The sequence below is a fragment of the Cololabis saira genome, chromosome 20 (assembly GCF_033807715.1).
Source record: "Cololabis saira isolate AMF1-May2022 chromosome 20, fColSai1.1, whole genome shotgun sequence".
Taxonomy (NCBI): domain Eukaryota; kingdom Metazoa; phylum Chordata; class Actinopteri; order Beloniformes; family Belonidae; genus Cololabis; species Cololabis saira.
Window position 1 is genome coordinate 12945949 of NC_084606.1, and position 27377 is coordinate 12973325.

Consider the following 27377-nt stretch of genomic DNA (forward strand, 5'->3'; position numbering starts at 1 on the left):
AGGTAGACTGTATATCTTTTTCTCATTTCATTGAGATGCACAGTATTTTTATGGTGTCAAATATCCTATATATTGGACGCTGGACGTTTCCTTTTAGAGCTGCAGAGTTTTTAATCACTTATTAACAGGGTTCCTACAGGTGCTTGAATCCTTGAAAGTGCTTGAATTTCAATGTTGTGTTTTCAAGGCCTGAAAAGTGCTTGAAATTATAACACAATTAGGATCAGACTGTATAGTTTAGTTATTACAAGGAGAAATAAAATCAGTAAGATGAAACATAACTACATGTTTAAAGCATGATACAATGTACATAATTGTGATAAAAAGCGGAAAAAATAATTATGAGTATATATATTCCTGTAGATATTTTACCCCAGCGATAAGGTGCTTGAAGATTTTGAAAATTACCTTTGAAAGTGCTTGAAAAGTGCTTGAATTTTACCTCGAAAAATGTGTAGGAACAAATATCCTATATATTATAGATTGCCATACAGAAATAATGATGCTCAATGTAAATGTATAATTGATCCCTGTTCTACTGTGCCTTACCTCCTAATGAAAATATATATATATATATATATATATATATATATATATATATATATATATATATATATATATATATATATATATATATATATATATATATATATATATATATATATATATATATATATATATATATATATAAAAAAAACTAAAAAACTCCACACACATAAAGCCTCCTGCCAGGAACCTGAAGTCATCCTGCTGAGCTCAAACCCATTCCCAAACCACCATGCATGTATTTGTTTACAGCGCCCCCTACTGGCCAGAATGTCACCATTTCTGTCGTCGTTTGTACATATAAAGTGCCTTTTGATCATTATTGCTGATAAAGAAATTACAATATTATCTTATTTCTATCCAATTGCTCAACAGAGAGAAAAAAAAAACAACCATTCTGGAAAAATGTTTATAGATGTTTTTTCCTGCAAAGTTTCCTGCAAAGTCACAACTAAGTCAAAGGATGAGTTTGTGATTTAGGGAATCAGTGGAAACCCTCAAACGGGTTCCAGCAGAGATGGAAACGACTGCAGCCTGAAAGTGTTCGCTGTGACCACAGCTGGGAGTCGTGTTGTTGCCGCTCCCACTCAAAAGTCTTTTTTCTGTTCCTTTAAAGTGCGTCATCGGGGTATTTCCGCACTGTTTGGAGCTGAGTTGAGCTGAGTTGAGCTGCGAAGGGCGGCGCTGCTGCGGCAAGTTTACGCGCGGCACCGCGTCGGAAACAGCTCCAGTCTTCTTTTCAAAACAATAGCGGACCTTTTTACTTGATCTGGTTTGCCTTTGGTTTGTGTAGAGGTCAGGGAAAGTGGTTTATGCCGAGCTTTCGGTTCACTGTACACAAATATCAGTTTCAATAAGATTTTCTTTTTCAAATGGTGCAATGGTCTCGTGTCCAAGATGGTTTTGTAGTGACACTTTGGATTGGAAGGCAAAATGCAGCGAATTAACTTAATGGCATTACTTTAATCACTTATTTTTTTAATTCAAATTTCATTTTTGATGCTATGATCTGATATTTTGTATTGTGACAACATGATAAACCAGTTAGTAGCAGTTAGTTACAACCCCATAGTACACTAATCGTCTAATATAGACTTGTCCAGGAGAAAAATAAAGAAATGCATTTCTTTATTTCATTCATTAAAAGAAAAACAAAACAGTTCAATATAATTACAACAATTCTCTTTCCTTGAATGAAAGGGAACAGAAAGAAGACTAAGCTTATTTTATCTGTCCATTTTTTCCTAAGAAATCAAATTTCAATTGATAATAATAAAAAACAAAACAAAAACAAATTACAAATTACGCTATTAAAAAAAACACTTTCCAATAACCGTAATTTTAAAAAAATCCCACAAATGTCCAAATAATAATAGATAATAATGATTCTAACGTTAACTTTTTGCTTGTTTTTCATCATGTTTATATTCCATTTCATTCATTAAAAGAAAAACAAAACCGGTCAATATAATTACAACAAATCTCTTTCCTTGAATGAAAGGGAACAGAAAGAAGACTAAGCTTATTTTATCTGTCCCTTTTTACTAAGAAATCTAATTTCAATCGATGTAATTAATAAAAAAAACAAATTACAAATTACGCTATTAAAAAAACACTTTCCAATAAACGTAATTTTAAAAAAAACAAACAAAAAAAACACGTTTTTGCTTGTTTTTCATCATGTTTATTTATTCAGTGTAACACTTATACGCCCATATCCATTTATTGAAACTCTTTTTTTGCCAACATGCGCACAGAGCTGTGGTTAGTTTGCGTGAGAGGGATCACGCAGGACGCGTGAACAGCGCCCACGGAGCAACACGTTTTACGCACAGCGCAAACACCAATGGTGCGTCCGAAATGCCATACTAAACAGTATATACTCAGAAAGTATACTTAAGTTCGGCACACTTTTGAATAAATATCAGTAGTATGCATTAATTGGGACGTACTACTCAGAGCCCAACGGCACTTCCTGCCGTTGGGAGGGGGAGTTGTTACCATGGTAACAACTCTTGTCACAGCAGCAGTAGCAGCACCGCTCCGCTCTTTCCCGTTTATCCTGGCCGAAATGACATTATATAATATTATTATATACAAACATTATAATATTAATATTATATAATAATATTATTATACTTAATATTACACTTATGACATATACTATCTGCGTAGCACTTAGCAACCAAACACCGCTGCATTGCATTGTGAGAAGTTTCTGCTTAGCTAGTGTCCATCAATCCATACTAATAAATTTCTCTGGAATGAGTATGGATAGTACATACTATTGAGTATGTAGGAATGTTTTGGACGCACTAAAAAAATCTCACATACTGTTTTTGCTGCTCATTAGGGTGGAAGTAGGCGATTTCGGACGCAGCCTAAGCTTATTTTATCTGTCAATTTTTCCTAAGAAATCTAATTTCAATTGATGTAATAATAAAAAAACAAAAAAACAAAAAAAACTAAAACAAATTACAAATTACGCTATTTAAAAAAAACTTTCCAATAAACGTAATTAAAAAAACAACAAAAAAACAAGTTTTTGTTTGTTTTTCATCATGTTTATTTATTCAGTGTAACGCCTATACGCCCATATCCACTTATTGAAACACTTTTACGCACAGCGTTTTACGCACAGCGCAAAGTTGCGCCGTGTTTCAAACCCAGCGGGTTTTATACTTCCTCGCTGCTGTCACCGGAAAACCCTCGCTCGTGTTTGTGTGTGAGCTGCAGCTTCACGGCCGAGCCGGAGGAGGAGCGACAGAGAGAGACTCGACCCTGGAGACGTCGGGCCAGCACTCGGACCTGGCGCCGCTGCTGCTGGCTGAGAGACGCACGGCGCGGTGCGGGACACCCGGGACTCCTGGGACACGGACGCGGCCATGGACGGTGAGTGGCCCGGGGTTTGGTGGTGTTTCCTCCCGGAGCGGTGCGGTGCGGCGAGCGCAGCCGTGCGCAGCGCTGTGCGCACGGGGAAGCCCCGCGGCCGTCGGGGCTGCGCACCAGCAGCACGGCCCTGCTCCCGCACCCGGGGCTAGTGAAGTCCACACACAAGTCTGATTAATTCATCTTCCATCCACGCATGTTGGATCCACCAGGGATATTTAAGTGATTTCTGAGTCTTTGAGTTGCTAAAAGTCACCTGGCACGCCTGCGCGCAGCGGCGCCGCTCGGAGGCCTGGTGGCTCAGTCAGAACTCCGTTCACATATCTGTCAAATCAGGGTTTACTCCCCGACTTCAGGCCCGGGAGCTGATCGACAACAATCTGAATGCTTTCCTGATATATTGGGTCCCGTCCATCCATTCGGCGTTATAATCACACTCTTGTTTGGTCTGTTTGGGCGAGAAACCTGCGCTTTCTCCGGCGCTGGCCGCCTGCAGCCGCCCACCTCATTCCTTCAGATTAGCTCAATAATACACAGCAGTTCAACAGGATCCCGGTCAGAAGTGGCTTAGTAGCTGGACGTTTCCTTTTAGAGCTGCAGAGTTTTTAATCACTTATTAACATGGTTCCTACGGGGGCTTGAAATCCTTGAAAGTGCTTGAATTTCAATGTTGTGTTTTCAAGGCCTGAAAAGTGCTTGCATTTTAGTTTAAGTGCTTGAAAGTTCTTGAAATTATAACAAAATTGGGATCAGACTGTATATTTTAGTTATTACAAGGAGAAATAAAATCAGTAAGATGAAACATAACTAGATGTTTACAGCACGATACAATGTAAATAATTGTGATAAAAAGCGGAATAAATAATTATGAGTATATATATTCCTGTAGATATTTTACTCCAGCGATAAGGTGCTTGAAGATTTTGAAAATGACCCTTGAAAGTGCTTGAAAAGTGCTTGAATTTTACCTTGAAAAATGTGTAGGAACCCCGTATAAACTATTCCCTTTGTATTTCACTACACATATGCCTTTATCTGTCCAAAGAAACGCAGTAAACATTGTAAGATGTTATCCTTTATTTGGTTGCTGCCCTACTGTTTTCCAGTGTGGTTTCTCTCACATTAGATTGACATTTTTGGTGCGCTTGACTCATCTGTGTCCTGACTGGGGATAGAAAGGAACTATTTACCCGTTCGTGTCCTAGGCAAGGGTGTCTTTGGCCAGCTAGTGGAAAGTGATACCGCTTCAGCTGTGTTTTGATGCGTTCAAAGATTTCACTGAGTGGGGACGACGCAGACACTTACTTTCACTTTCAAATGGAACTGCTGTCTGAAAGAAGGCATTAAAAAAAAAAAAAAAAAAAGGGAGAGGAAAAAAAAATCTTGTACCACAAAAATACAATTTGAAACGATGTGGGGATCTCTGTCTCGGCTTTCCTGATATGTTGGTGTCTGCACAAAAGATAGAAATCAATCCGTCAGTGTTAAAAGACAGACATGTTACAGCTTGGAAAGCATCCCATTCATGCTTTTGAGCTGAACAAGTCCTGCAAGCTGCAGGGTGGAGCTCTGACCACCTGATCTTATGCCATACCTCCCTGTTTTACCCTGAAACCCGAGTTTCTGCTGGCTTTTGTCTCAAGTGTCTAATTTCACACTAATAATAAAAACAGTCTATCACCGGTGACATTTTTTTATTGTCCTACCTCTCTAGAGTTTATAAACAATCGTTTTATTCAGCAGGGAAGCTCTTGTATTAAAGTGTCTGAATCTTTGGATGTTAAAATGTGAGGCAGACTTCCACCCCGACCACACCACAAATGACCAGCACTCACTGAACCACAAATATGTGCTGAAGCCTCCCCCCTGTTTGGTATCTGCATTACTGTGTACTGCGTTATGTACTGTTGATCAGACAATCATTGTGAGAAAATAGTTCAAATCTCTGTCTTTTCTTTGTCCTATCAGGTGTGTATGGATGGGGCCTGCCCCCAATCAACCCAGGTAAGGATCCTTCTCATGTTTAAGCCTTTCTGTGGTTGGAGATGTTGATAAATGAGCAGTCGGGGTCTGTGTTGACACTCCGGACTCTCTGATGAGTAGTGTTTGACTCTGGAGATGCTGCTTTTGTTTTTCTTTCTTAAAAAAAACAGATATAAACCCTCAAACACTTATTTTAAATAATGTATCCACAATTAATGCTTCACTATGTCATAAACAGATTTTGCTTGCTGGCCTAACAGCAGCAAAAAAGATAATTGCAGTAAGATGGAAAACACCACACAGGCTTAACATCTCCCAATGGTATTTGACTTTTCTTGATATTATCTATCTGGAAATATCTACAGCCCCAATCCATAATGCAAAACAACAAAATATTTTATTTTGGCATATGGCAGCTAGGAATGGGCGATATTTTACCGTTCACGATAAACTGTCAAAAAAATTCCCCACGGTAAGAATTTATCATCTCGCGGTAAAAATGATAAATTCCCGTTGATGACGTTTTTGTGTAAAGCTGATTTATGGTTCTCCGTTAAATCGACGCACAACGTACGTGAAGAAAGAAAGAAAGAAAGAAAGAAAGAAAGAAAGAAAGAAAGAAAGAAAGAAAGAAAGAAAGAAAGATTCCCGTTGATGACGTGTTTGTGTAACAAACATGGCGGATCTGAGTCATTCCAGTTTTGCAGTACAGGTGTAACTCATTTAATTGTTTTTTATTAATTCAATTTAATTGGTGTAGTTTAGTAGTATTTAGTATTCTTTTAGAGCAGTGATTTGGGGGCTCCAAAGACTGAATGTGGAGATAGATTTATAGTTAAAAAGGTGGAGTTGAATTGGTATTTTTTCTATCGTCATTTTTATCGTTATCGGGATAAATGCCAGAAATGATCGTGATAAATGTTTTAGTCCATACCGCCCATCCCTAATGGCAGCAGATCAAATTAAAGCCAAACTTGAAAGATGTATTATAAATTGATATAGACGACCTTGTTGCAGCTATCCTTGTCCAGTTTTTGATATTATTATGTTTTGCCTTTGTTTTATTTTGTCCTTTTTTTTGTTTGTTTTTTATTGTTGTATTATCTTTTTTCTGTTTTCCTTATTATTAATTATTCATTGTTTTCATCAAATGCTTAGGTCCGAGGGGTGGGTTTGGAAGGGGGTGAAAATATGTGTACAATGTTTGTTTGACATCATTGTGGATGCCACCGTTTATAATAATAATAAAAAAAGAAATATAAATAAAAATATTTGATCACAAAAAAAACAAAAACGATATGAGGTTTGGACAGGCCACTCTGTGCATGTCTCAGCGTTGTCTCTACCTCTGTCCAGCAGTGCAAACAGCAAACCCCTACATCGAGATCATCGAGCAGCCGAAGGCGAGGGGGATGAGGTTCAGGTATAAGTGTGAGGGCCGTTCGGCCGGCAGCATTTCTGGAGAAAAAAGCAACGACACCACCAAGACCTATCCAGCCATCAAGGTCAGTGGGACACAACCTCATGGCGTATGTTTTCTAGCTTTGATCTATGGTATAAAGTCTACATTGTACATATCATCCTTTCAAGCGCAAGGTTTGGTTCATAAAAACAGTCATTACTCCTTCATAGTTGTAATAGTTTTTCCTGCTAGACTTGGTAGATAAGGGCACCGCCACAGAAACACTGTTTTATTGGCGCGCCAGTAAAACACAACAGATAAAGGTATAAACAATGTTCACAGAGATGCATCAAGAGGTGAACAAGTTTAAAAGTAGGAATGTATACATGCATGATAGGAAATCAAATAGAACAATGTACAAGTATGAGAAAACGGTTATAGCAGCTCCAATATTAGTATAAGACTTGCAAGCTTGATCCGCTTGATTAAATTAGTTAGTTAGTAAGGCGTATCTGGGTAAAGGTGCAAACGTTTTCATAACTATGACAGGAAAGAGTCCACAGTCATGCATGTTCCTGTCACTGGCAACCAAAGATAAGAGGTCAAAAACACTGAGTGGAGTTGAGACAAAGGTGGCTGGAAATAGATCAATAAACTATACAAAGTGAATATTCACAACTGAAAGTCACCTGTTGGTTTAGGAGCTGCTCTTCTTAAACATTAAGCAATTGACTCTTGCCATCAAGGTGGTTTTGAATTTCCCTTGGGATTAATAAAGTATCTATCTATCTTAGGGCTGGACGATATATCAAGATTTTAATATATATCGATATATTTTCAAACGCGATATGGTACGAGACAATATCGTTTATATTGATTTAAATTTTTTTTTTTTTTTTTAATGATTTTGATATAGCTTATTTTGTGACAAATTGACTTGAATGTTTTATTTGAGATTTGCACAAATGTTTTGTTATTTGCACAACTGTCAACCTCAGTGGAAAAGTCTGCCTGTTACTGTCTACATTGTATTAATTGCACAGTGTATTTTAATTTAATTGTTATGCAGGAAAGGGATATTTGTTTTATTTTATTCAAGAAGCATTTTTATTCTATATATGCAGGCAGTTTATTTTTATTTTATTTGTTTTATACATTTTGATATTGTGCAGACCTCTGTTAACAAAGGTACCTGTGTGACATTTGGCACAAGGCTTTGTATTAAAACTGACTGTTTTTTTAAGGTTTTGCCTCAGAAAAAAATGAAGCTAACAGAGATGCTATGCTATAATGCTTTGGGGGAAACCCCAATTATGGCACAGAAAAAATATCGATATACATCGAGTATCGCCATTCAGCTAGGAAATATCGAGATATGACACCACTTCCATTGTAATAGACGCTATGTAACTAAAACTGAATTGAAGTGAGCAGATTTGGACACCAGGATGGAGCTTGAGAGGGACACTTGAAACCTGACAGGACCGGTTAGTTTGAGGCCTCTGTTCAGAGGGAATAATCATCATCCTTCATTTACAGTCTATAATAAACGTGCACAGCAGCACAACAATCCAGCTCTGGTGAGATCGCATTCTCATCAGATACAAGACCTTAACTAATCCCGACATTGTCCTCAAAATACATGTGCGTGTTAGCTGGTGCTTTAGGAGCTTGGGATTCGCACCCTCGCTGTGAGAAACTAACCTAACAGTTAGGAGGAATGACAACATTTGGTAAATGATTCATATACAGCCTACGGATGAATGAAACAGCTTTATTTGAGAGGTGATTTGGATCGTTGCTGTGCAACATAACCACCTCTGTCCAGTTCTGTTTCCACAAACAAAGCGTAGAAAACGCTCCGGGAGCCGGTGCAATAACGACAGTGGAGGCTGGAAGACGTTTGCTACTTTGATTTATACTGATTACTAGGAATGGGTGATATTTTACCGTTCACGATAAACCGTCAAAAATATTCCCCACGGTAAGAATTTGTCATCTCGCGGTAAAAATGATAAATTGAGGAAAGGAGCCAGAAAGAAAGAAAGAAAGAAATGAGCCTGAAAGAAAGAAAGAAAGAAAGAAAGAAAGAAAGAAAGAAAGAAAGAAAGAAAGAAAGAAAGAAAGAAAGAAAGAAAGAAAGAAAGAAAGAAAGAAAGAAAGAAAGAAAGAAAGAAAGAAAGAAAGAAAGAAATGAGCCGGAAGGAAGGAAGGAAGGAAGGAAGGAAGGAAGGAAGGAAAGAAAGAAAGAAAGAAAGAAAGAAAGAAAGAAATGAGCCTGAAAGAAAGAAAGAAAGAAAGAAAGAAAGAAAGAAAGAAATGAGCCTGAAAGAAAGAAAGAAAGAAAGAAAGAAAGAAAGAAAGAAAGAAAGAAATGAGCCTGAAAGAAAGAAAGAAAGAAAGAAAGAAAGAAAGAAAGAAAGAAATGAGCCTGAAAGAAAGAAAGAAAGAAAGAAAGAAAGAAAGAAAGAAAGAAAGAAAGAAAGAAAGAAAGAAAGAAAGAAAGAAAGAAATGAGCCTGAAAGAAAGAAAGAAAGAAATTAGCCTGAAGGAAAGAAAGAAAGAAAGAAAGAAATGAGCCTGAAAGAAAGAAAGAAAGAAAGAAAGAAAGAAAGAATGAAAGAAAGAAAGAAAGAAAGAAAGAAAGAAAGAAAGAAAGAAAGAAAGAAAGAAAGAAAGAAAGAAAGAAAGAAAGAAAGAAAGAAAGAAAGAAAGAAAGAAAAAGTTTTTTTTTTATCGTCATTTTTATCGTTATCGGGATAAATGCCAGAAATTATCGTGATACATTTTTTAGTCCATACCGCCCATCCCTACTGATTACTGATATCGATTAAAGGCCGCAGATGAAACTTGTCGTGAAGGGAAAGAGTTTAAAAATATAACTGCACAAAAGCAAACAAAACTATTCTGCTGAATAGAAACTGATGGATACTGAGAAAGTACTCAGATGAACTAACGTATAATAATAACATCTGCCGTCACACACGCTAACACAAAAAATCAATAAAAGCACTTCTTAAGTATTATTACAAGTTACAACAGCAACATAGTTATAGACATTGGGCCATTCTGGTTCCTTTGAAGTAGAAGACATTGTGCAGCTCCCTGGTGTTCTTGTAAAAGAGACACATCCCACCCTAAGTTAAGCATCTACAACTAAACTTTGGTATCTCAAAAAGTGGAAGAAAACCTGGGTTCTAGGAGAACTTGTTATCATATCCAGTCAGTCCATATTAGACCCACGATACGAGTTAGACTGACCTTTATTAAGGAATCTTCCTGTCTCAGAACCTGCAAACTTGCACTCCTTTATTTAATGTAATGTAATGTACTTCATTTTATGTAGCACTTTACAACAGCCTTACTTGCTTTACAACAAGTAACAGATAAAAAGGAGGATAAATAAAAGCAATAAAACTATCAAATACAAAAAGATCTAATAAGATTAAAGTCTCATCACGCTACTGGGTGTTAAAAGCATCTTAAATAGGTGTTTATCCTAGATTTAAAATGCTGAGGCCAGAATTGAGCCACATCTCGGCGGGGAGCTTATCCCAGAGCCGGGGGGGGCGACGGACAAGGCTCGGCCCCCACAGTGTTTATATTTTCACCTCAGGACTTCCAGCAAAAGTATATCATTTGACCTCAGCTCTACCGGGATGACGGACAGTTAAAAGCTTGGATAAACACAAGGGTGCGAGGCCGTTAAGAGCTTTAAAAACGGACGTCAAAAGTTTGAAATGGATAAAAGTGTGATGTGTTCCTCTGGCAGGTGCACAACTACAGCGGACCCATGCGCGTCCGCATCTCGCTGGTGACGAAGAACCCGCCGTACAAGCCTCACCCCCACGAGCTGGTGGGAAAAGACTGTAAACACGGCTACTACGAGGCCGACCTGCAGGAGAGACGGATACACAGGTGGGTGGATGATGTGGCACTGGCTACGTTTACATGCAGTCAATAACCCTTTCCTAACCGGAATATTAGCACGGCCATGTAAACACCAATAACCCCTTTGAATAACTGGAATCTGCTCATATTACGGTTTTTAAATCCCGAATATGAGCCCTGGGTTACTCCTTTTCTACCCGAATATTTGGTCATGTATAGCCTAACGGGATATCCCTATCAAAAGAAACAGGAATTTGTTTTCTGCGCATGTTCTTTTCACAAGGAATCTTGGTCTTTTGAGTCCAGGAAGTTCTTATAAACACGGAGAAACACAAGACCAGGAGGAGACTAATCACTTCATAAATGTAATGAAGGATATGAACATGTTGGCATTTGTAGACGGTAGAAAGTACAGGGATAGCCAGATTTACAAAAAGGTGAGCGAAAAGTTGCGCGAAGCAGCATTTGTACGAACGCCAGACCAGATCAAGCACCGCTGGAAGACGCTGAAAAAGGCGAACTACAGGGCCGAGAAACAAAACCACTTCTACTGGGCGGTTCATTATCCACCGTGCTGCTGTTATTGTTCTTGTTTTGGATTTGGATACAGGAAGAAGAAGCAGAAATGACGGGAATTGCGTCATGACGTTCTCTGTGCGTCGCTGGTTTGATGGAGATATCCCAAATGATTAATCACCATGTATACAGGGATAACCCTGTTTGCTCACGCATGGAAACCGATTATTCCCAATGTTTCAGTAACCGGAATATTGACCGTAACCTGAATTTTGACTGCATGTAAGTCACAGCTGCTGCTTTTGTCTCCAGATGTATCGGTGTTAAACTGCTGTATATTGTAACAGACACCTCTCACGGTGAAGTGGCTTTAGGGAAACATGAGATAGTGACGTGAAGTGCAGCTTTTTCTTTTTTTTCAACATTATCTTTTTTTTATTTTCAAAATCCTTCCAATGATACACAAAAATAAGAGTGCTCTTACATAAAAGGAAACATCAACGGCAGCTGAATTATCGTCCAGCATTCGAATCATATCTCCTTACAAGTCAGGTATTTATGAGATATCATAAAGCAACACTCAGTTTAGTTTTATATGACAAAAAAACCCCAAACAATACAAACAAGTAACAACAATCAAAACAACAAAGGTTTCTCTATTTTTCAAGGGTTAGCCCAAATTATTTCACCATTGCGCATATTTCAGAAATACAAACTCGAATGTACAATTCACACAGAATAAAGAAATCAAGTATCAAAAGAAAGGAAATGATTTGAGAACACTGCAGAGGATCAGTAGCTACGCCTCATCCACCCCAGACCGCTTAAATCCACTCTCCATATATTCCATAAAAGGACCTCAAATGTTTTGAAATAATGACAGTTTGCCCTTTATAATGTAAGTAATCTTTTCCATAGGTAAAGTTGTAGACATTTCCTTAATCCAGTTAATGCATTTTAGTTTACTGGTACTTTTCCATGAGAGTGCTATGACTCTTCTTGCAAGCAGTAAACACAAATCCAGGGCAGTGATTATTTTTGTGAAGTGCAGCTTTTGGCCAGATTTGAAAATGACATAGCGCCTTCAGGAAAATGACACAGAGCAGTATTTCTCTGACTGACCCAATAAGGAGTTCATCAGCCGTCAGAAATGATATTGGCTCATTTCTCCAGTTGCACTGATCTCTGGGGAGTTCTACCATCTCTCTCGCTTCGCTGCACTTCCAGTTTTTCATTCACACTTATTTGACGTTTTTAATATTTCCCCTCAACAACACACACTCTCTTTGGAGATCAGGACAGTAATAGTTGATTCAATTCTAGTCAATAAAGAAATAGTTGGCCACTTGATCTCCTGTGCTGCGATGAGTTAAACATTAACAAGCTTTTAATGACCAAACCTCTTCAGGCTTTCGTCAGAAAGGAGGAAAGTATAATAGTCTGGATTCAGCCGTGTTTGTTTTGTTGTCGTAATGTTTAAACCTACACTGACACGGTCAGATAGAGCTCCCCGGCAAGAAGAAAACCATGTTTGCCTACTTTTATCACAAACGTGATGAATTGAAAACAGACAGTGTGTGCTGCAGACATCCGATAGCTTTATGACTCATAGTTAGTCATTTGTTTTTAACATTGAAACAGATTTATTTGGATGACTTTATAATGTGCTGCAGTGCCGGAGTCTAAGTGAGAAGGATTTATATAAAACATTATAGCACCTTCTTTTGAGCAAGTTACATGTATTTCAAAAGGAAACGTTTTAAACAAGAGAAATCAATATCTTGCCTCAAAATATCATGTTACAGTAGAATTTAGATGTTATTTTGATACAGTTACAGTGTTTTCTTGTTAGAAAATACATCTTCAGTACATCAATCTCTCATGACACATTTTCCAAGATGTTATCTATTTATAGTGTGCGAAGCATTTTTCCACCAACCCGCCGCTCTCTTAAACTGTCCTTTGACTTTGTGAACTTGGTCATAAACCAACAGTCTCGGTGCTTTATTGCTGCGTCAGCGTCTTTTTATGGAAGCAGAAGTATCCGGGATGGAAGTGAAAAAAGGTCAAATAAAGCAAAAAAAAACTGGCGTGGAGCACGTGTGCGTCTCTGGTTTGGGTCGTACGTGACCGTGTCTGCTTACAGTTTTCAGAACCTGGGCATACAGTGTGTGAAGAAGAAGGATGTGAATGAGGCCATCACTTGTCGACTGCAAACCAATAATAACCCCTTCAACAGTAAGTAGCCTCAAACACGAAGCTCTCTCCGAGTCCCTGCCCCTTCCTCCATGAATCTTTTGTGGACAGAAAAGTTACAAAAATGCATTTCAGATATATTTAACAGGACAACTTTTAAAATTCATGTCAACATTCCCATCATGTACTATTAATAAAGATCTGATTCCAAGATGTTATGCACTGATGGACTTGATTAAAGAAATCCTTAAAGGTCTTAAAAGTATTTTGTTGTGGCGTGTTGCTGCTTATCTGAAGTTGTACAGCAAATTTGAAGAAGTGGTAATAATTCACTCCTGCTCTATAAAATCTGTGAAATGAAAGTGAGAATGTCGGTTCTTTGTTAACAACTGTGTGAATGACAGGATGCAGGGCTTTGCCGGACTGCAGCACTGCCTGATTGTGGAACCCACCCTTTCCCGTCTCTGTTGTGGTTCTAGTTCCTGAGCCCAAGGTGTGGGAGGAGGAGTTTGACCTGAATTCAGTGCGGCTTTGCTTTCAGGCCTCCATCACCCTGCCAGCAGGGGACGTCTTCCCTCTGGAGCCTGTGGTGTCACAGCCCATCTACGACAACCGTGAGTCCAAAACCGCTCCTCAATTATCCACCTTCTAGTACTTTCTTGTGCTCGTTACACAGTATCATCTGGGAAGCTTTCTTTCTTTATTTATTTATTTTGTATTTATTTTATTAGTTTGCACACAATAAAATTAACACTTACAATCAAAATAGTAAAACAAATGTGTCAGGAGAGGTCAAAAAGCCAACAGGCTTATGCAGCGGACCTCCCCTCAATTTAGGAAGTAAAACAGTAATTACAAAAAATCAAAAAACAAAAACAAGACGAAGACTATAAACAAAAACGAAGGTTTGACTACATAGTTACAGATCATCAACACACACACACAAAAAAAAAAAACCAAACGAACAACAAAAACAAAAAAATGAGATGATAAATTTCTTTTAAAAATCTCTAGAGAAGCAGAGCTTTTGATAATGTGAGATTTGGAGTTCCATATCTGTACACCGCGATATCTGAGGGAAAACTGGCCGTGTTTAGTTTTATAAAAAGGAAAATGAAAATGATTAACCTGTCTAGTATTATATGAATGTATTTGAGAATTATAAGTGAAAAAAATTACTAAACGATAGTGGTAAAGAAAAAGGCAAAAACATATGTTTGTATAAAAACACACATATCTGATGAATATTTATGTCATATACTGAAAGAAGTTTGAGTTTTCTGAACAAAGGAGTAGAGGGTTCCGTAGAGTTAGAAAAAGTTGCCAGTCTTACAAATCGACAACTTACAAATTCAAATTCTTTGAATAGTTTTTGGAAAAGCAACTACTTCAGAAAAGGCAAGGCAAGTTTATTTGTATAGCAAAATTCAACAAAGGTAATTCAAAGTGCTTTACATCAACATTAAAAGCGGCAAGATACAATCAAACAGTAAATAATATTTCCATGTAGAAAAGGGTTAAAGCAGCACAATGTAACTTTCAGCTTTTGTTGAGTTTGGCGGCTCCTTTGGACAAAAGCTGTAGTGCTTTACCAGTAGTGTGGCAGGGTTCCTACCATGCTCCTCAAAGTTACATATATATAAACTTTATTACAGGCTCAAATGTCCCACAGGGTATAAAGACAACAACATACACTACATCAAATATAAAAACATGTATAAAAGGTAAGAGAAGAAGGCAAAAAAAAAAAAAAAAAAAAAAAAAAAAAAAAAGAAGAAACACAGTCTCATGAGAGGCACTCCAGCCAGTGTCCTCTGATGGTGGATGTGAACCTTATTGCACTCAGCCCAGGGTCTGTCATTTGATTGATTAGGCAGTTCAATGAGCGGTCCAGTCTGCACATGAACTTGTATGTGAGGTTCCTTAACAGAGCCATGAAGGTGGTGAGACCCAGAGTCACAAAGAGCTGGCTGGCTCTGGTGCTCCTCGGCTTGTTTAGCAGTATGCGAAGACAGTCATTGTACGCTACTTGCAGTTTACGTAGGCTTTCTTTCTTGAACTTCACCCACAGTGGGGCTGTGTATACAGGGGTGCAGTAGCTTCTAAACAGATTCACCTTGACATCCGGAGTGCAATGGTGGAATTTACGAACAAGCATATTTGCTTGAACGTAAAGCAGTCTCCTCTGTCGTGACATATCTTCGTCGTCCTCTAGGGTATCAGTAATAATATGCCCAAGATATTTTGTATTTTTAGAGACACACATAGGCTGACCAGACAGGTAAAAAGAAGGAAACGTGAGTTCCAGATCATCCTTTGTTCTACAGATTAAGACCATGCTCTTCTTAGCATTAAAAGTAATATTAAAATCTATGCCGTAGTTGGAGCATATATTGAGCAGCTGTTGGAGCCCACTACTACAGGGGGAAAGTATGGTGAGGTCATCAGCGTACATAAAATGATTTATCAACTTATCTCCAATCATACAACCTGTGCTGCAGCCACTCAGCTGCTTTGACAGGCCGTCCATATATAAATTAAAAAGGGCAGGTGATAAAATCCCCCCCTGTCTGACACCATTAGACACCCTGAAAGGGATAGATAAAGTGCTCCCCCACTTTACTTGCATTTTTTGGTTTGTATACCAATAGGCTAAAATACGAATTAAACAATTAGGTACGCCTCTAGACTTAAGCTTATTAAAAAGCTTAAAATGCTGAATTAAATCAAAAGCTTTAGAGGCATCAATGAACCCCACAAGCATAGTAGAGCCATGTCTTCTATATGTCTCCACTGCTTCTTTCAGAGCATAAATGCATAGGTCAGTGCTATGTTTAGGCTTGAAGCCAAACTGGTTGTCGGTCGTTGTTATATATACACTTAATCTGCCAAGAAGCAGTTTTTCGAAGATTTTTGACAGTATACTTGCAAGGGCTATTGGTCTATAGTTATTTATACTTCCAATTTTCCCAGTTTTGTCTTTTATTATAGGGACCAGAACTACGGACATCATGGAGTCTGGTAATATAGTGCCAGTGAAGGTGATACAGACCCCTCAGAGCATGACAGAGGTGTCATTAAACCTGTTGGAAGTTGATGTACCATCACAATGACTCTGGAAATATTATATTAAGGTGGAAAAGTTACATAGTGCTGCTTTAACTGTTGTTTCTTGCTCTTCCTTTGATGGATAACTTCCTGGTCATCTCTGATATTGTAGCAGCATCTCGCTGATACTTTGAGATGCCTTCATGACATCTCCAGCTTGAGAAGTGAACTGGATGCTAATCCTGGAAATGTCCCCTCAGAAAATGTGCATCAATGATCATTTGGTCTGGATCCATAAATCAGATTGTATGGTGCCGCCAGCAGATAGTTGGAATCATAGGACGGCTGCAAAAAAGGTTTAAGGTTAAAGGTTTTTTTTTTTTTTTCTTTTTTTTTCTTTTTTTAAGCTTACCGGTAAGGTTTTTCTCCCACTAGGGGAGGTTTTACCTGCCATTGTTTATGTAATAATTGCTCGGGGGTTTATGTTCTGGGTCTCTGGAAAGATCCTCGAGACAACTTCTGTTGTAATAGACGCTATTTAAATAAAATTTAATTTTATTTAATTTAATTTAATTTTAAATTTAAATTAAAAAATAATAAATATGGAAAGGAGTTGATATGAATCAAAATGTCGATGGATGAGGGAACGTTGATTTATGTAAAACCCTTAAACACGGTGAAGCCTCACGATCAGTAAGTGCTATACATGTTGTACTATACGTTTCCTGAAATGTTGCACCCCCTTGTTCCTCTTTCTATGTTCTTTTTTCTGAAGTTATTTACAAGAATCACTTTTCTTAAAAGCAGCATTACTATGTCATTTCTGAGCATTGTTGGAAGGATTCCAGTCACATCCTTCCCCAATGCTTAGCTCTGCAGTTATTGTTTAATCATATTATTTCATCTTAAGCCTTTATATCGTGATTATCTGTCTATAAAAGCTATTCATGTCTTACAGGGGCTCCAAACACAGCTGAGTTGAAAATCTGCAGAGTAAACCGCAACTCTGGAAGCTGCAAAGGAGGGGATGAAATCTTTCTACTGTGTGATAAAGTGCAGAAAGGTGAGTTTGGCTTTTACTCCACACACAACATGCTAAACTGCACTCAGGATCCCAGAATGTCTGTTTTCTTCTGCATGTTTCTATTTTTTTTCCTTTCTTTCCACAAGAGACGATGACTTCATAAAAAATAGTAACACTTTCATAACCAGTTTCCCTCCTAACAGCTGCAGTTGAAAAGAAACAGAAATATGTGCAATACAGGAAGTAACTCAACTCTGACTTAAAGAAAGAAGTTAGTGCACAGAAACGTATCTGGTCCAAATGCTGTAGTTTAAACACATGTTGATGTTTGAAGGGGAATAAAGATTCATTTTGTCTTTACATAACAGATAATACTATCGGCGCACCAATAAGAATACCACTTATCAAGTTCTTCCACTTATAATTCACAGCATATAACATTATTTTTCAAAATGTTTTAATTGCAGTAGAAAATAATGAATCTGAGTAGCAGCAGTTTGATTCTCAGTTAATCCCCCTTCATGCACCAGATTGTAAGAGGCTGTCAAGCAGCCTCTTAGTAATTGTTATAATGAGCCAAAACATTTATTTTATTTTAGATGTCATCTTCTCATTTTTCCAGTTTTGTAATCAGTAGCATGTTGTTTTGGTTTGTACGTGAAGAATCAAAACAGTTTTCTTTGTTGGTTCTTTTAACTCAGTTGTGTGTAACATTTTGGTGGGCATGTGTGCTATAAACTAAATACAGATGCAAATTACATACGTTTAAAAACCAACCAGCCTGAGTACCGTACATTTTGAACTTGACTCATGAGGGCATTTGTATAGTTTACAATTTGTTGCCAAACTCCGAGCTGCTTTTGCACCAAACCTGCAGAGAAAATGTACCCGTGGGAATCAGGGCTGGGGATCGATTCAAATATAAGGAATCGAATCGATTCCGATTCTTAAGATTCAGAATCGATTATCAAGATTTGATTCGATCCGATTTGATTCTGATATCGATTTGGGTTAATGTTATTGAAACCGTTTTTTGAGCTGTTGCATGAATTATATGACTGTGTAGTTATGCAACATATTACTACTAGTATTATATTGAGATTCAACAGCAAGTATTGGCAGCTAATGATGCTGTAAGGACCAATCAGCTCCCAGAATGCTGATAGAACTGCTTTCAGAAACATCATGTGGTTCAGAAATATCAAACAGATCCAGGGCAGCAAACGTATGAAATCGGTTTTATTTTTTCCCACCTTCCATTTAAAATTTTTCCATTTTCGGTCTTTTTCGGTTTTAAATTTTTGAGAATTTGGTTTTGTAAGAAAAGTATATAAAGTAATGAAATATAGACAATTTATATATATATATATATTTATATATTTATATTATAACTGAAAACTTTAATGTTTTCTTACCTTTAAACATATTTAAAGGCAAAAACATGGCACCAGTTATTCTCGTGTCCAACAAAACATCCTTTTTTGGGCATAAACAAAAAAAATACCAAAAGTTGTAATGTAATAATGAAGAAGAAAAAAATTTAAAAAAAATTTAAAAAAATAAATCTTTAGACATGGGAATCAATTTTTAGGAATTAATATGATAATCGATTTAGAATTGGAAAATAGACTTTTTAACACAGGATTAACATTACTGGATGGTGATTTGTGTTTCGAGAGCAGAGCGTCATGTCTCAGCTTCAGCATCTCTGTCTTTCTCTGTCTCTGTCTTGCTCCCCGTGTAGAGGACATCGAGGTGCGTTTCTTCCAGGACTCCTGGGAGGGGAAGGGCACGTTTTCCCAGGCCGACGTCCACAGGCAGGTGGCCATCGTCTTCCGCACGCCGCCCTACCGGGACGCTAACCTCGGCGAGCCCGTGAAGGTCAAGATGCAGCTCCGGCGGCCGTCCGACCGCGAGGTGAGCGAGCCCATGGACTTCCAGTACCTACCGGTCGACACAGGTGAGAGAAACTACTCCACATGTCCTCAAAATATACCAAACAAATAAATTGCTCAGTTCTAGAAATGTAATGCTGAATCTTGAAAATTACTCCCTGAAGATGAATACAGGTTGAGTGAGAAGAGAAAGCGCACAGGAGACATGTTCCAGAGCTTGAAGCTGGGGCCTATGCTGTCCACCGGTATGTTGCCTGGAGGCTGTTTCCTTCTTTCTGTCTCTAAATACGAGCTGAAATGGATGGTCAGAGTTGTGTTTTAATAAAAGCATGTCTGTTGTTATGTCAGTGTCCATACCGCAAGACAGGCGGCACATGAACTTTGCGAGGAGAACAGTCCCAGCCAAGCCTCCGTCCATGAACGTGCAAACAGGTGAGTTTCATGATACTGATATATATATATATATATATATATATATATATATATATATATATATATATATATATATATATATATATATATACATATATATATATATATAACACTGGCTTTATTTTTACACTGGCAGAAAAAGGGATTTTATTAGAAATGATCACATTTTCCTGAGGAATTTTGAAGAAGTTACTTTAAATATGGGGGGAATCTTTTTCTTTTTTACCTCTGGAAAAAACAATAAAAAAACTAGAAGAAAAACGATTCTAAAAATGTTTTATATATATATATATATATATATATATATATGTATGTGTATATGTATGTGTGTGTATATATATATATATATATATATATATATATATATATATATATATATATATATATATGTATATGTACGTGTGTATATATATATATATATATATATATATATATATATATATATATATATATATATATATATATAATACTGGCTTCATTCAGCAAAAGGGATTTTATTAGAAATGTTCATATTTTGAAGAACTAATTAAATATGGGGGGAATTAAAACAATAAAAAGATAAAAACAAAAGCAATTCTATTTTTTTTAATTTGATCTCTTAATTCAATTCAATTCTATTCTATTTATATAGCATCTATAACAACAGAAATTGTCTCTAGGATCTTTCCAGAGACCCAGAACATAAACCCCTGAGCAATTATTACATAAACACTGGCAGGTAAAAACTCCCCTAGTGGGAGAAAAACCTTAAGCCAAAATAATACAATAATGATAATAATACAGGTAACAATACAGGTGCGTAAAACAGAAACAGAAACGCGTACAGATACAGGACTAGAGGGGACGCTAGAAAACAAACAGACAAACAAAACAGTACAAAACAACAAAATCAGTGTATGTGGCCGTGTATGTGGGCGTGTATGTGGGCGTGTGCATGCGTGTGTGAGTGTGTTTATGTATGCATGCTTGTGTGTGGTGTGTATGTGTGAGTATGCTGGTTTTCTACAATTATGGTTATTTTAGGAAAACTACCGCAGCCAAAAAAAAAGAAATGTAAATAAATACAATTTAAAAAATAATAGTTAATTAATGAATAACTAATAAATAAAGTAAAAGAAGGGGGCAATCAATCAATTGAATAAGTAATGTAAAGTACAATAATAAATATCTTCATCAATATCACAATCCTCTTTGAACATAGCAAAGCAGTAATAAAGAGTACAGTAAAAAGAAAAACTATTAAAGTCTGTTGGCCTCAAAATGTGCTTTTCTTCTCCCTATTTGTCTCGTCTTCCCTTGTCTGCATTGCAATAAAAACAAAAAAACAACGTAATAGCTTTACTTATATGCTGTATATAGAAATATCCTTAACTGATCTTCAGTAAGAAACTGAAGTTGCTTGTGTTAGGATTTTATGAAATTGTTTAAGAGTTTGAAGGGTTTTTCTATAAGATTCTACACTGGTCGTTTTTCTCTAGTTGCAGGGTCATTTCCTGTTTTATGACTAGGCTGTTAAAATAGTTAAGAGATTTACTCTTCGTTAATTGAAGACAATGAAGAGAAACAGATATTTTAACACTGATGGGTCTCATCCGTTATCTGGGTTGACATCTTAAGTAGGAAGCGATAAACAGCTGAAGGTCTGATATGTTTGGCAGATGGGGTTCACTACAGATAACTCCTCCCTTTTTAGTATAAATACGACTGGATCGATGACCACTATGTGCATTTCTCTCCTGCCTATGTGGTTTGAAAGAGGTGTACCTCCGGCTGGAAAACATTGTGCATGATATAATAAAAGCTTGTATCAACTTTGATTTAGGAATGGGCGATATTTTACTGTTCACGATATACCGTCAAAAAAATTCCCCACGGTAAGAATTTGTCATCTCGCGGTAAAAACGATAGATTCCCCTTGATGACGTTTTTGTGTAAAGCTGATTTATAGTTCTGCGTTAAATCCACGCACAACGTACGTGAAGGAAGGAAGGAAGGAAGGAAGGAAGGAAGGAAGGAAGGAAGGAAGGAAGGAAGGAAGGAGAGAGCAGGAGGAAAGAAGAAAGGAAGGGAAAAAAGAAGGAAGGATGAAGGAAGGAAGGAAAGGGGAGAAGGAAGGGAGAAAAGAGGAAGGGAAGAAGGAAGGAGAGAGCAGGAGGAAAGAAGGAAGGGAAAAAAGAAGGAAGGAAGGAAGGAAGGAGGGAGGGAAGGAAGGAGAGAGCAGGAGGAAAGAAGGAAGGAAGGGAAAAAAGAAGGAAGGAAGGAAGGAAGGAAGGAAGGAAGGAAGGAAGGAAGGAAGGAAGGAAGGAAGGAAGGGAGAAAAGAGGAAGGGAAGAAGGAAGGAGAGAGCAGGAGGAAAGAAGGAAGGAAGGGAAAAAAGAAGGAAGGAAGGAAGGAGGCAAGGAAGGAAGGAAGGAAAGGGGAGAAGGAAGGGAGAAAAGAGGAAGGGAAAAAGGAAGGAGAGAGCAGGAGGAAAGAAGGAAAGAAGGGAGAAAAGAGGAAGGGAAGAAGGAAGGGAAAAAAGAAGGAGGGAAATGAGCCTGAAAGAAAGAAAGAAAGAAAGAAAGAAAGAAAGAAAGAAAGAAAGAAAGAAAGAAAGAAAGAAAGAAAGAAAGAAAGAAAGAAAGAAAGAAAGAAAGAAAGAAAGAAAGATAAATTCCCATTGATGACGTTTAGTAGTATTTAGTATCTTTTAGAGCAGTGTTTTGGCTCCAAAGACTGAATGTGGTGATAGATTTATAGTTACAAAGGGGGAGTTGAATTGGTATTTTTTTTACCGTCATTTTTATCGTTATCGGGATAAATGCCAGAAATTATCGTGATACATTTTTTAGTCCATCCCGCCCATCCCTACTTTGATTCTATTTCACTGGTTTTCTTATGGTGCAGCAGACAAACGAACACGAGGATCTTTCAATTGTTCTGTTTGTTCTTCCAGCAGCTGAGCTGCCCCGCGGCGCCGCCGGCCCAAAGCCCCAGCCCTCCTACTCGTACGCTCAGCCCGGCCAGCTCTTCTCCGTTCAGACCAAGGTGGAGCCGTCCTCCTCCGTCTCCACGGGAACCACCAACCAGACCTGGAAGATCATGGAGAACCTGAAGCTGGGTCCCCAGCCCAAGGCCAACCCAGTGGCCTTCACCATGAGTGCTGCCTCCTCCTCCTCCTCCTCCTCCTCCGCCGCCGTCAACCCCGCGGCCAGCCAGGACTATTCAACCGTCAACCTGGCAGACCTGCACGAGTTCTTCCCCAACATCTCCTCGGCCATGGCCCAGGAGCCGGCGGCGGCTCAGGGGAGCGCGCCCTCCTCGCAGGCCGCCGGCTCCTTCTCCCTGCAGGGCTCACAGTTCCGGGTGGACGCCCCGCTCGGAGACGAGGACATCCCGGAGTTCCCGAGCTTCCCCGAAGCCCAGGTCCCGCTGGAACACCTCAACATGGATGACTTTGAAGACCTTCTGAACGCCCGCCTCACCGGCGAGGGCGGGAGCGGCATGTTGACCTCCTGCCAACAGACGGGCCTCCCCGGCTCCAGCGCCGCCGGCCAGAACAGTGCGGCGGCCCACAACCCCTCGGACCCGGCCGGCATCCCGGGCAGCACCTGGATGAATTACCCCAACAGCATCGTTAACCTGCTCCAGAACGAGAACATGATCGACACGGCGCCCAGCAACAATAACAATCGCCCCGGGGTCCTGGACGTCTTTGATGATCTGATGTCGGCTGATGAAGAACGTCTCATTTCCATTTTTAATAATGGAAGCCATGCTGGGTTTGTGTCAGGACATCCCACCTAAAGCTGCATCAGATCCCAGTCACAAAGACCTCTTGTATCCGCCCCTTTACCCTTAAAGGGAAAGTTCGGTTTTTTACAACCTGGACCTTATTTCTGGCATTTTTTATGGTCGTATACTCACCCAGAGGTGTTTGGTGTCATTTGGAGTCCTTCGGAAGATATTAGGAGTTTTTTGCGAGCCGCTTCTCCATATAACGCTAGTGAACGGGGCACAGCGGGACACAGACGATGCAGCGTCTAAATAACACACGATTGCCGCGAAACTCTTCATTTCTTTTATGAATCACTAGATCTGCTTCCAGGACCTGTTGTCTTCATCTGGGGTTGTCTGTGTAACAAATAAATCACTTTGTAAACAAGACCTCTGAACTCATGACGTCATCTTTGTGCGCGCATCGCAGACACAGCTCTACGTACAGCTGGAGTTCGCTACTGTTAGTTTACTGTTAGTTATTTGAAACATATTTGTCAAATTCTGAGGTTGTGGACGACGACTTTGAATATGATGGACGTCCATACCGTTTTGAGCCAGAGTATACGCCTGAAGAGCTCACTGAACGGAGAACAGAGTACGCGCACAGAGATGACGTCATGAGTTCACAGGTCTTGTTTACAAACTGATTTATTTGTTACACACAGCGCCCCGGATGTAGACAACAGGTCGTGGAAGCAGATCTAGTGATTCATAAAAGAAATGAAGAGTTTCGCGGCAATCATGTGTTATTTAGACGCTGCATCGTCTGTGTCCCGCGGTGCCCCATGCGCTACCGTTATATGGAGAAGCGGCTCGCAAAAAACTCCTAATATCTTCCGAAGGACTCCAAATGACACCAAACACCTCTGGGTGAGTATACAACCATAAAAAATGCCAGAAATAAGGTCCAGGTTGTAAAAAAAACGAACTTTCCCTTTAAGGACTTTCACTCCTTTGTTTTTAGAAACAGAAAAGGAGGGTGGATGTGAAGCGCTTGAGGAGAAAAAAGGTGGCAAAACATCTCACTGTGGACAAACTCATAGAAATACTATAAACTATAAATGACAAACGGTCAAACTGAACATGATTAGATTTGATTACATTCATTAAAGCCACATTTAATGTCAGTTGGTTTCACACAGTTGAAGATTATCTTTCATCAGGTTTGTTTGCAAAGATTATCAGATGGCGCCGATGAAGGAGCCAGTTAAGGTTATTGATGAAACATGCAAGGCATGATTTTGTACTGTCATTTGAACAATTTTGGTAGCCGACTTCACCGAAATGCCTTTTTACTTCACATTAAGGGGGCAGGTTTTTCTCCGAATGTAATCAAATGTAGAGGTAAAACTATGCAAATCCCTTGGGATTACTGATATGTTTAATGTTCTCTGAAGGTTCGCGGTTCTTGTCTGAATGTGCTCACAGCCAAATGAAGGTCTTCATGTAAATAACATTTAAACCTTGAGTATGTAGTTACAGAGAGCTCTTTCTATGCGTCAGTATAACTCCCTGTAAAAGTTGTTTTCCGGTTACTTCATAAAGAATGCAGACGAACTCCACAATTTCAGACCTAAAAGGTCTTAAACTGTCAGGTTCAACTTGCTATATTATTTTGTAGATGTACTTTCATTACGCCAACCCCCACACATATGCAGTCTTTTGAATAATTATGACACTTCTGTTGTAATGAATGACTATCTGTACAAATCCAGAACACTGTATTTAGTAATAAAGCCAACAATATCTTAAGACGGTCTTCAAAAGTATTTTATTTGGCAAGGCTGCAATTATAGTTCAGTTCAAAACAAAAACTAACCAGATGCATGTATGTTTTCTCAAGAACACAAAATAAAAATTATCCACTGAAAACATGCACAGATGGTATAAAGAAGGAGAAACAAAGTCAGTTCAGAGCTGATCTTTTAACATAAATGTAGTCGCTGCTCTTTTATTACAATATAGTCTGCAAAAACCAGGATGGCATTTATTTAAATTGAAATATAACTGCATCAAAACAAGATTTCACCATATTGTCAATCATTTCTCTAGTTGCAAAAATGGAAGAACTTGGGATGAAAATATAATTACTGGGTTGAAAAGCATTTGAGCCAAGCAGCTTGCAATGACTAAAGGCCTCTTCATCAAACAGTCCTGGCCACGTCTTCAGATGTGTTTATGTTACTTCCTGATTGGTAACTTTATTGGTGATGTGGGAGCGCCGGGGCACGCACTCCAGGTCGTATTTGCTCTCGTAGATGGTGGGGCAGAGCTTCCAGCGGTTGCTGCGGTAGATGCCCAGGTAGGTGTAAACGTCGGGCTTGTAGTACAGCGGGCACTTGACCCCCGTGGCGCGGATGATGGAGTCCAGCCGGACCACCTCCGCCTCGTCGGTGAAGTCCTGGTTGTAGACGCAGATGACGTGCCGGGCGTCCCCTCCGGGGTTGAAGGGGCTCACCTTCACGCACCAGATCTTGCCCTCGTGCGTGGCCCTGGCCACGCACTCCCACGCGCGGTCCACCTTGAACCCGGCGTCCAGGTGCATGAGCCACTTGCCCGAGAGCACCTGGTGGTTGAGGGCCAGCTCCCGGACCGTGTGGAAGGTGACGGGCCGGCCGCTGGCCAGCAGCAGGTCCCAGCTGTCCTGCAGACCCTCCACGTCCGCGTCTCCTTCCTCGTCGCTGTCCTGGGGGCCCCGGACGGAGATCCACCCCACCGGGCCGGTGCCGCTCTCCTCGTCCCCGAACCGGCACACCCGCGACGGCATGTTGCTCTGCAGCCAGTCGTCAAACTCCGACCTGGGGGTCTTGCGGGAGTTGAACACCAGCCAGCGCTCCATGTCGGCGGCCATGGCCTCGGCGGCGTGCATCTCCGCGGGGAAGGGCGCCCCCGCCTCGCCGTCCTCCATGGTGCCGTCAGCGGGGGCAGTGGGACCCGGGGGTTCCTGCTGGGGGAACGTACCGTCACCGAGAGTCCCAGCAGGGAGTTTATTCAATCATTACACAGGCTACTGTGGGCCGGAACTAGGGCTGGGCGATATGGACCAAAACTCATATCTCAATATTTTCTAGCTGAATGGCGATACTCGATATATATATCGATATTTTTTCTGTGTCATAATTGGGGTTTCCCCCAAAGCATTATAGCATAGCATCTCTGTTAGCTTCATTTTTTTTGAGGCAAACCCTTAAAAAAACAGTCAGTTTTAAGTCAAAGCCTCGTGCCAAATGTCACACAGGTTCCTTTATTAACAGAGGTCTGCACAATATCAAAATGTATAAAACAAATTAAATAAAAATAAACTGCCTGCATATATAGAATAAAAATGCTTCTTGAATAAAATAAAACAAATATCCCTTTCCTGCATAACAATTACATTAAAATACACTGTGCAATTAATACAATGTAGACAGTAAAAGGCAGACTTTTCCACTGAGGTTGACAGTTGTGCAAATAACAAAACATTTGTGCAAATCTCAAATAAAACATTCAAATTTTTTTCTTTTTTTTTCTTCTCAATATAAACGATGTCTCGTACCATATCGCGTTTGAAAATATATCGATATATATTAAAATCTCGATATATCGCCCAGCCCTAGCCGTAACCACGGTAACCCACAGCACCCATCCACCCGTTAGTTACCGTAACCACGGTAACTCACAGCACCCATCCACCCGTTAGTTACCGTAACCACGGTGACCAACAGCGACCATCCACCCAGAGCCGGCCCAAGGCATAAGCGAACTAAGCGGCTGCTTAGGGCCCCGTGCCCACTAGGGGGCCCCCAAGAGTTAA

At 39.4% G+C, this 27377-nt stretch overlaps 2 protein-coding genes across 2 annotated transcripts; one reads left to right on the forward strand and one right to left on the reverse strand.

The window, feature by feature from the left end:
* The first annotated feature begins 3287 nt into the window (after window positions 1-3287).
* rela (v-rel avian reticuloendotheliosis viral oncogene homolog A) lies at window positions 3288-23781 on the forward strand. The gene is given in 12 exon segments (XM_061709515.1): window positions 3288-3438; window positions 5404-5439; window positions 6778-6923; window positions 10593-10738; window positions 13374-13465; window positions 13903-14037; window positions 17430-17534; window positions 19240-19455; window positions 19555-19635; window positions 19739-19822; window positions 22758-23560; window positions 23562-23781. Coding segments are annotated over 12 exon segments (1953 nt in total). The 5' UTR covers window positions 3288-3431; the 3' UTR covers window positions 23664-23781.
* Window positions 23782-25329: 1548 nt separating this feature from the next.
* Window positions 25330-26659, reverse strand: c20h11orf68 (chromosome 20 C11orf68 homolog). Its single transcript, XM_061710426.1, has one exon. The coding sequence runs from the start codon at window positions 26487-26489 to the stop codon at window positions 25758-25760; it is 732 nt and encodes a 243-aa protein (XP_061566410.1). The 5' UTR covers window positions 26490-26659; the 3' UTR covers window positions 25330-25757.
* Between the last annotated feature and the right edge of the window lie 718 nt (window positions 26660-27377).

Bases quoted from the DNA above. Each gene is read 5' to 3' on its own strand.
- c20h11orf68 (XM_061710426.1), bottom strand. From the start codon at position 26,489: ATGGAGGACGGCGAGGCGGGGGCGCCCTTCCCCGCGGAGATGCACGCC.